The 10,615-nt window shown below is 42.8% G+C and overlaps 1 protein-coding gene across 2 annotated transcripts; it reads right to left on the reverse strand.

Moving 5' to 3' along the window:
* Window positions 1-1,355: 1,355 nt before the first annotated feature.
* LOC107309880 lies at window positions 1,356-10,305 on the reverse strand. Of its 2 annotated transcripts, none has more exons than XM_032442566.1 (6): window positions 10,193-10,305; window positions 6,227-6,390; window positions 3,601-5,526; window positions 2,499-2,630; window positions 1,847-1,969; window positions 1,356-1,612 (listed from the first exon to the last, which is right to left on the reverse strand). In XM_032442566.1, exons 2-6 carry the CDS (start codon window positions 6,372-6,374, stop codon window positions 1,575-1,577), a joined length of 2,367 nt encoding a protein of 788 aa, XP_032298457.1. In that variant the 5' UTR covers window positions 6,375-6,390; window positions 10,193-10,305; the 3' UTR covers window positions 1,356-1,574. The 2 variants fall into 2 exon arrangements, with proteins under 2 accessions (XP_032298457.1, XP_015710525.1); XM_015855039.2 differs by lacking the exon at window positions 10,193-10,305 and adding an exon at window positions 7,252-7,467.
* Window positions 10,306-10,615: the final 310 nt, after the last annotated feature.

Raw genomic sequence — 10,615 nt, forward strand, 5'->3', positions numbered from 1 at the left:
AACAATAGCCAAAGGACAATTGAGTAGTGGAGTCATCCCTTCTAGGTTTGCACTGTTTTCTCATCTTTTAATCACTGTCACTTTATTTGGCAGTCAATGAGATCTTCACGTTTATTTTTCTCATGAGGTAACACTAGCAACACTAGCTTCCTTAGTGAAAAACCTCAAGACGTTTTTGTGCTATGATTAGTCTATTTTGGATATTTACAAGATATTTAACAAAAGACCTAGTTTTATCATCTTTGGAGAATATACACAGCAGTAGGCCAAAGCCAGCATACAGCGTTACAGGAGTTTTTAAGAATAGTGTTGTGCCCCATTCCCTGACTTGGACTTAGGGGCAAAATAAGAGTCATCAGTAACATCTCTCCAGGTCAGTCTCTACAGAAAGGAGGAACATCACATCAATGTTTTAGCTTTAGTCTCACAATCATACCTTATTTTCTCTAAGATGAGGAATCACAGAATTGCTCAGGTTGGAAAAGGCCTTAAACATCAAGTCCAACCACACTACCTTAACATCCCACCACTAAATCATGTCCCTGAGCATCACATCCAGACAATTTTTAAACACATCCAGGGATGGTGACTCAACCACATCCCTGGGGAGCCTATTCCAGTTCTAACAACCCTTTCTGTAAAGAAGATTTTCCTGATATCCAACCTAAACCTCCCCAGCACAGCTTGAGGCCATCTCCCCTCATCCTATCACCAGTGAGGAGACCAGTACCACTCTCATTGTAATCACCTTTCATGTACTGAAGAGAGCAATAAGGTCTCCCCTCAGCCTCCTCTTCCCTAGACAGACCCAGTTCCCTCAGTCTCTCCTCATAGAACATTCACTGCAAGCCCTCCACAAGCCTTGTTGCCCTTCTTTGGGCTTACTCCAGCATCTCAAGGTACTTTTTGTACTGAGGTGCCCAAAACTGAACAAAGAACTCGAGGTGAGGCCTCACCAGTGCTGACTACATGGGCAGGATGACTTCCCTAGTCCTGCTCACCACACCATTCCTGATACAAGCCAGGATGCCATTGGCCTTCTTGGCAACCTGGGCACACTGCTGGCTTATTCAGCCATCTATCAGTACACCATTGCAAGTCATTGTAGCTTACATATCAAGTCAGTAGTTGAACTTTCACAGGGGAAAAAAAAAAAAAAAAAAGCCAAATATCCAGGCAATGGAAAAGAAACTTACAGTTTTGTTCACATCACGTAGACTAACCATGAGATGACACTGGCAGGCTTTATAATCCTACTGAGCTTAAGGACAGGGCAGCAGTAACTGACATGCAGTAGTAGTATGATAGGGATATATATGAATCAGTAATTTTTATTTCTATGCACAAACGGAGCCTTAAATGCACTTCTATTAAGTTTATTATTTAAATAGTGGATGCATTAATTACAAAAAGTGACTTAATTTAGTGTTAAATACTTAGTACAGTTTACTCGCAGCACCATAAAGGTAGAGGGCACTTGAAGAGTGCACAGCAACTTACAAGACATACAATAATTTACTTTTGGTTTCATGAAAACCTATGATTTGTCTCCACTCCTGCCCCAGTGTTTGCAGTTATCTTCTCTTATAAAGAGACTTCCTTGTTCCATGCCCTGAAGGAAAAAAAAGTAATAATAGTTAAGGAACGCACACTGAGTAACAGAGGTCAATTTGCTTCTAAAGGAAGGCTGGACAGCAGTGACTGCCTTTTCTTATTGCAGGAATGTTCACATTCAAAGTTTAACTTGAGTTTTATTTTAACTTGTCTGTATGTTAATTGCTATTATTTCACAAATAACCTAACTCTGAGATAGTAATGGCCAAATGTTCGTAAGAATCCTACCAACCTTTGCGCACACTCCTTTTAGGCATCTCCCACACTTCCACGTCTTCCATCTCACATCTTGTGTCCCTGCGTTTTAGCAGGGGTTTGCCTGCTCTCTTCTTTTGTTTAACCGGAGGCGGGCACCCTAGATAAACACCATTTGCATCTTGAAGTCATATAAAAACAAATTTAAGCTCAACTTCTCTCTATTGCTTCTAGTGTTTCTCTTTCTCCCCTGTATACTTTGTGCCTATTCCACTGGCAGATAAAAAAAAAATACATATAGAAATCACATAATATCACTTGTCAAAATTAGGAACTACCACTGTATATGCACTCGAGATGCATTATTTGGATGAAAAAAATAATCAGTTTATGACAGAGGAGCTTTGCACAAATAACTGCTTTGTTTGGCCACATAATATTCAATATTTCCCATAGTACCATTAAATAAAGTTGCTCTAGCATACCCCTATCGGTATATGTTTGAGTTTAAGAAGGACATGAAACATCCTGAAATGTATTGGACTGACAGTGTCTCTCTCCTACACAGAACACTTCAGCAGTAATAGAAGGGCTAGTTTTCTTCAAATCTTACATAAACATCAAGTTTACTGTGTTTCATACTACACTCTTTTGATTATTTCATGGAACAAACAGTGAAGAACACGTACCTTGCTCTTTGCTCTCGGCTTGGGGTGAGAGACTACCATGTATTTGTCCAGTGAATTTGGGCTTAGCACCACTTCTAATCCAGTACTCTTCAGGTGGTATTGGAATCCCCACACTTTCCCTCAATGGTCTTCCTAATAGAAGAGTTGATAAAAAGAATTCAGTATTCGTGATTGCTAATGTTAGTATACTGTTTAATCAACCAGACAGTTTGCCGGAATGCAAAGCTAGCCACTGAATCTTAAGAGTCTTTCAAAAATAAAAACTTCACTTTCTAGAAAGCACATGTCAAAAACTGCAGATTACAGGCAGCTTTAGTTAAATCTGTAGATTTTGTAAAAAATAAATAATATGTATAAAGATACACATATAAAAAGAATAACACTACCCATGCTACTAGAAGTATGTCCTCTTTTAGATGCTTTTCATAAGACTAAATAGCAACCTCTTAGAGAACTAGTTATGAACCTTAGTATGTCTGCTTATTCTCACTCCCAGTATAAAGTAAATACTAGTAGAAACCAGATTAAGTAATATTTACTTAATAATAATAGACTTTCCCAGACTAAATTTAATAGTTTCACACCAATTTCACAAATATATAGCAAAACTTTGTTGCTAACTGCAAGACAGCAGCCAGCAAAATCAATAGTTGGATGTTCCTGCAGAGAAGGAAAGTTATACAATGCACGGTCATCAGATTACAAGGAACTTAACCATGTTTAATCTCCCTAACATCATCTGGGAAGGTCAAGTCTGTTTAAATTCAAATCCTACATTTCAAAAAATATCATTAAACAACAGTGAACAATTAAGTTGACCTTAAGCTTTTCAAATGAATAAGTTTAGGTCAGAAAGTTAAGTCTATTAGTTTAACTCAAAAGTTTACTGCTGAGTTTTTTACTGAACGCTTTATCATTCAGTATCTTTAATCAGATGAAAATCTGCCTAAAAAAATAATTCTGAAGTACTTCTGACTAAGCCAAAACTGGAACTATGCTTGACTCCCCCCACCCCCAACTAGTTCAGCCTACAATTCACAGTTGCATTTGTGTCCTTTACATTTTCTACTAACAAGTACCTTTTTCTCAGTACATATCTTACCTCCCAAGAACTTCTTTAGTGTTCGTTTGTGTTCAACATCTTCTCTTCTCGCCACTGGCCTCTTTCTTCCATAATACCCATAGTCACTAAATACAACATCTTTCTCCTTTGGTTTGTAAACAACACCAATGTTTTCACCAAACCTACTCCTAGTTTTTATCTTCTCTTGAGCAGGCCAGCTAATGAAGTGAGTCGGAAAAGGACTTTTTGGTGGCTTCCAAAGCACCCTCTGGCCAACTTGTCGGTATGCATTTCCTTTACTTGGTATCCAGATCCCATACGGAGCACCTTCATGAAAGAGATACTCTATTTCATCCTCATCATCATCTTCATCCTCCTCATCCTCTTCATCTTCATCCTCCTCTTCTACCAGCATAGAGTATTCTTCTGAGTCCTCAATTTCTGACAAATTCTTGACAGCTTTTTTCTTGAGAGAACAGATATTTTTCCGACTAGAAGATCTAGGAAGGACTCTCAGCCTTCTGCCTTTACTGGAAGTCTCTTTAATCTTCCTGGTTGAAGGTTTTTTGACATCTTGGCTATCTAAGCTGTTTACCTGCTCCCTCCCTACCACTTCACCTTCATTGAGGGACCCACCACTTTTGATTTTCTCTTTCTCCAAGCCCTCCATACTTTTTTGGAAAGTATACGTGCTTTTCTGAAGCACATAGTCAGGTACAAAATAAGATACTGGGGCATTATCAATGGATGAGGCATCCTCTCTAGAGGACGTGTCATCAGAAGAAAGACTAAGTACACTTGGACGCTTCCTTTGTGGAAGACACACGTCATAGCTGTAGTTCGCATCCATATTATCCAAACAAGCCAGCCAGCTGTTAGAGGGAACATACTTCTCAATTGATTCTTCACACCAGATACTTCTGTCTGTTTGACTTTCATTGTTTGCACTATGGCTTAGATTCAGCTTTTTCTGCTGAAAACTCAAGTCACTCATAACCTCCATACTAGATGGAAGCAATCCTGCTTGCTGAATAAAGCTGGACTCTTCTTGAGAAGCTTTTGAACCTGTCGATCTTTTAGAACTAGATTTCTTAGCTACTAGCACATCCTGTCTTACTGCTGGTTGGTCTATGGTAACAGATCTTGTCAGTTCTGCTAATTGCACTGCCATGGCTTCACCTGGAGGGGATTTTGCCTGTTGACTTGTAGTCACCTGCTTTTCTGCATCCAGTTTCACTTCATTATCTTGGACATCTTGCATAGTTTCAACACTCTGTTTTGAAGAGAGGACAGCTTTTCTCTCATCAATGTAAGTTCCTGGCACCAATTTCTCTCCTTCATGAGGGCCATATATCATTCCCTCACATGAGCTAACAGAAAATACGTCACGCTGCACCATGTTCTCTGGGACTGGTTTACCACTTGCCACATCATACAAAGGAATAGTTTCTTTAAAGGACTTCCACAGTTGAATAGCTGGAGAGCCATTTCCGTATTCTATTCTCACCTCTTCCTTCTCAAAGGCATAGCTTCCAGTAGGAAGATTTCTATACTGTGTGGAGCTGGAAGGACTATTACGAAACTCCCTGTCTACCACAATGGAAGATCCAGACAGATCTTGTTTCTCTGAAGTACTTTCAATCTCTGTACCTATACCAGAAGAAACACAGGCCATATTTCCTGCATCACAACCTTTCGTTTCTGTATGGGTATCTTGATGCTTTTTTTGCTTGTTCTCAGGCTGTCTAGGATCGGTCTGTGTTTCTTTTGTATCTGTTTTTCTCCCAGGGGAACTGTAGTGTCTAAATCGTGTTGCATGATAAAACATGGGAGAGGGCGGGGGAGCATTAAAATAAGGCCTTCTGTTAATTCTTGTATGCACTGGATGCTGTGGAACAAAAAATCCAGGATACTCATGGAGTGCAACAGAATAAAGCGGAAAATACGGATGTCCACCCCGGAAGCCTAAATAATTGGAAACAACAAAAAAAAATAAATAGAAATACCTTGTTTCTGGAACAAGCCATTCTGATTCATAATTGCTTACACACACCAGGACTGCTATGAGACCAGACACAGAGATAATTAAAGCACCTCAGTTATCAATACCTGGAAGCAAGTCTCGCAGAGAAACCCAGAGTGTTCTGTGTTACAGAACAGCTTATCTGGACAACTACACTTTAGAACAGAGCTTGGTTTTACTCCCTGGAATATGTGCTATTTTGCTGCTCTTTGTTTGCTTGTTGCCTCTCCCTTCTTCCATGCATTGTTCTATAACATCATCTCTGCTAACAGAGTTCCAGACATAAATCAACATAGCTATACTATTTACAAGATGTATTATGATATTGCAGGTTCTCTTTAAAATTTCTATGATACATACCTATAGCATGCACATATGAAGCTCATACAAACATACTCATTTTTAAGTCATATTTGGAACTCCGTACCCATAGGATAACAGTTATTAACTTGCATAGTTCCCATTCTCCAGAGACAGATGCTTTTCAACACAGACAAACCACACTTAACATTTTTGAAATTCAGTCCTTAACAAGGAAAGCCTTACATTAAATCCCATTTAAACTCTCGGGTAGCTTTTTAAACACACATTCCTCCACTCCAGGAGCAATTTACTACTTCAGATGGCTGTCATTTACCTTACCTGATGCAGGCACACAGTATGGATTATATGTATGGCTGATGTACCATGGAAGTTGAAAAGGTTGTTGCGCTGTTGGCTGCGCATAGAAGAAGGGTCTTGAGTGGTTCGTGGAATAAGATCCACTCTCTGAAGCAGATGTAGTATTCATCTTCTTTTATTTAACACTGTAAAAAGAAAAGTGATTTGGATTAGTCACTTTAAAACACACATGACTTAATGATTATTGTATTCTATCAGAATCCAACAGATATTTCTCTTCCTGTCTTTATTTCTAACCCAGTGAAACAACATATGTCTGACTACTACCTTCCATACAGAAGTTAGAAGACTAGTACTATCAAAGTTATTCCTATTAAAAGACAACTAGAGTCTTTGACAAGTAAGCTTTTATATACAATTTGTAGTATTAGTACTTGAAGTCAATCTCATATCACATTTTAAAGCCACAGTAACTTCAATGTAGCCTTACATACATATAAATAGTATTTTCACCAGTTTAGCTTTTGGCCAATTGGTCTTGAGCAAAAAAACCAATTTTCTCAAGAAAAAAAAAAAAAAAGAGAACAAACAGGTTTCGTATTTCATAAAGAAAGCACTTCTAGATACTATCACATATGCTGCATACGAGATCACAGCAGAGTTATTGATTCAGAGTTCTTACATTAAATGCACCCTAAAACAGTAGCAGATGAATAATTCAGTAACACCACACTTCCTGTGCTTAAGGCAACAAAAACAAAAAAAGAACAAAAAACAAAAAACCTCCTACACATAAGCTTGCATTCAGAATCACACAAGACTCACAAGACAGAGCTCTCATACTAAGATATTCCCTCAGTTAAGAGATTCATTCATACCAGACCAGACAAGTAGTCTAGCATTGTACAGCTTAGAAGCAGGAGTATAAAAATACAGGGAGCAAGGAAGGTCTAAGGGCTGTGTGGAAACAGCTACTAAGCTATTTACATTTATAGAACCTAAACACTTCAGAAATACAAGGGAAAATAAATAAACAAACTTCCATCCTGGTAGAAAGTAACATACAACTCAAATCTAGAGTCTCAGAAAGCCCTCAAAAGAATTAGAGCCCTCTCCAGTTTCCATCCAGATCAGTCCACCCAGCTTCTTCAAGCACCAAAAAAGCTACAACCTCCTTTCACTCAATCAGGCCAAAGAAGCCCAAGGAAGAAAGGCGGCAAAGAAAGAAGAAAGCCCCAAAGAAGCAAAGCTGCTTCTCCCCCCACTGAGGGCCCCCCCCACAAATAATGTCCTTGCTGCTGCTACCTCCAGCCCAGCAAGAAACTACCTCCCTCTTCAGCACACCTTCTTTATGAGAGACAGCTGCTTATTGCCCACTCCCTCTCCCACCTGCAGCTCATTTGGCCATGATGTGGGGCCTCTTCCATCCAATGGGAGATGGAATCAGAACATGAGGATAGGAACAGCAGTAAAAGCCTTTATTCTGCAAGAAGAAACATAGTGCAATTGTTCCCATGACTAGAATTGTGTAGTGGATGGCTATAAGCTCCTCAGAAGGAATAAGCAAGGAAGTAGGGGGTGGTGGCATGTCTGTCTGTGCTAGAAAGGGTTTGAATATTGCTGATCTCAGGCTGGAAATAAAGCTGATAAGGCAGAGTCTCTGTGGGTAAAAAATCAGGGGGAAGGCCAACAGGGCTGATCATTCTGGTGGGAGTCTTTTATAGACTGCCTAAAACAAGAAAGAGATGGACAATATGTCCTATGAGCAGCAGGCAGAAGTTGTGCAATTGTCAGTGCTTGTTCTTATGGGAGACTTCAACTTCCCTGATGTCTACTGGAAATATAATACAGCACAGAAGAAGCAGCCCAGTTTCTAGAGTGTGTGGAAGACAAACACCTGATGCAGATGGTAAGAGAATCTAGGGGAGGTGCCCCACTAGACATGCTATTCACAGAGATAGGACTGGTAGGATGTGAAGGCTGGGAGCTGTCCTGTCCAGAGTGACCAGAAAATGGTCTTCTATTCTTGGTGAAGTCAGGAGGGAGGTCAGCAAAACTGCTGCCTTGTACTTCCAGAGGGTGGACTTCAAACTATTCAAGACAGTGGTAGGAAGAATCCCTTGGGAGTCTGTCCTGAAGGGTAAAGGGGTCCAGGAAGGCTGGCTGCTCCTCAGGAAGGAAGTCTTAAAGGTGCAGAAGCAAGCTGTCTGTCTGCTGTAATATGTGCTGGTGGGGAAGAAGAACAGCATGGATGAACATGCAACATCTTCTGAGGCTCCGGGAGAAAAAGAGCATCTATCTCCTGTGGAAGAAGGGACAGGCAACTTGAGGAGAGTGCAAAGAAGTTGCTGGGATATACTGGGAGAAAATTAGGAAAGCAAAAGCCCTGCATGAACTCAACTTGGGCACTGTAGTAAAAGACAAATATGTTCTACAAATAGATAAACAGTAAGAGGAGGGCTAAGGAGAATCTCCATCCTTTACTGGATGTGGTGGGGAATGTGACCACTGAGGATAAGGAAAAGGCTGAGGTTCTCAAGGCCTTCTCGATGTCTGTTTTTAAGAATCAGACCAGTTACCCTTGGGGTACTCTACCTCCTGACCTGGATAAATAAATCCCTCCTGATTCAGGTGGAAACAGCCAGAGACTTGCTACTCCACCTGCACTCTCCATGGGGCCAGATAGGATGCACCCAAGGGTTCTGAGGGAACTGGTAGAGGTGACTGCCAAGCTACTTTCCACTATCTATCAGTGCTCCTGGTAACCAGAACGGTCCCAGAGAACTGGAGGCTTGCCTATGTGACTCCCATTTACATGGAAGGTCATAAGGAGGAGCTGGAGAGCTACAGGCCTGTCAGTGTGACCTTGGTGACAAGAAAGGTTATGGAACAGATCATCTTGAGTGAGATCATATGGCATGTGCAGGACAACCCAGGGATCAGGTCCAGCCATCATGGGTTCATGAAAGGCAGGTCCTTGACCAACCTCATCTCCTTCTCTGACTAGATCAGCCGGGTGGATGAGGGAAAGGCTGTTGACATAGTCTACCTAGACTTCAGCAAAGTACTGTCTCTCACTGTATTCTTCTGGGGCCCAGAGAGTGGAGGTGAATGGAGTTAAATCCAGCTGGCAATAAGTCATGAGTGGTGTTCTCCAGGGGTTGGTACTGGGCTCCATCAGGAGAGGGGTGGTCAGCAGGGATAGGGAGGTGATCGTCCCTCTCTACTCTGCTCTTGTGAGGCCCCATCTGTTGTATTGTGTCCAGGTGTGGAGCCCTCAGTACAAAAAAGACATGGAGATTTTGGAAAGGGTCCAGAAGAGGGCCACAAAGATGATCAGGGGGCTGGAGCACCTCCCCTATGAGGACAGGCTGAGGGAGTTGGGTTTGTTCAGCCTGGAGAAGGTTGTGGGGTGACCTCACTGCAGCCTTTCAGTACCTGAAGGGAACTTACTCCCAGGAGGGGAGTAAACTCTTCGAAAGGGCTGACAATAGCAGGACACGGGGAAATGGTTTTAAGTTAAAGAGACAGAAGATTTAGTTGGATGTTAGGGGACGTTCTTTACTAGGAGAGTGGTTAGGTCCTGGAACAGGCTGCCCAGGGAGTGTTGTGGATGCCCCGTCCTTGAGGTGTCAAGACAGGTTGGTCAGGCTCTGGGCAACCTGATCTAGTAAAGGTGTATGTTTGGTGGCCCTGCTAGGCAGGGGGGTTGGAACTACATGATCCTTGAGGTCCCTTCAAACCCGGGTCATTCTGTGATTCTGTGTGGTCCTGTTTAATACCTTTACTGATGACCTGGATTCAGGTACTGAGTGCTCCCTTAGTAAGTTTGCAGATGACACCAAGTTGGGAGGAAGAGTTGCCCTTTAAAGGGATCTGGGTGTGCAGGATTGCTAGGCTGAGGCCAATGGGATGAAGTTCAACAAGACCCTGCACTTTGGTGTCACAACCCCGGGCAATGCTTTTCCCTTGGGGCAGAGTGGCTACCTCCAGTGCAGGGGTAAAATCCTGGGGGTGCTGGTTGACGCGTGCCTCAACACGAGCCATTACTGTGCCCAGGGGGCCAAGAAGGCCAAAGGCATCCTGGCTTGTGCTGCCAGCAGGAGCAGAGAAGCGATCATCCCGCCGTGCTCAGCTCCGGTGCAGGACCGCGTTGTTCCCTCTGACAGAGGCTCTGACCGCTGCCGTCCCGCGCTCCTCACAGCGCACACGGCAGCTCGCAGCCCCGCGGCACTCGGGGCCGGCCATGGGGACGCGGCTCCTCCCCGCGGGCCGTTGTCGACGCTCCGTTCCCGCCCGCACGGAACCGCCGCGCCCAGCAGGGGGCGCCGCCGCCCGCTCGCGCAAAGGCCGGCACCTTCTCCCGCTCCGCGCCTGCGCCGTCGGCAGCGGCAGCGCAGTGCGGCCGCG

The sequence above is a fragment of the Coturnix japonica genome, chromosome 2 (assembly GCF_001577835.2).
Source record: "Coturnix japonica isolate 7356 chromosome 2, Coturnix japonica 2.1, whole genome shotgun sequence".
NCBI classification, from domain to species: Eukaryota; Metazoa; Chordata; class Aves; order Galliformes; family Phasianidae; genus Coturnix; species Coturnix japonica.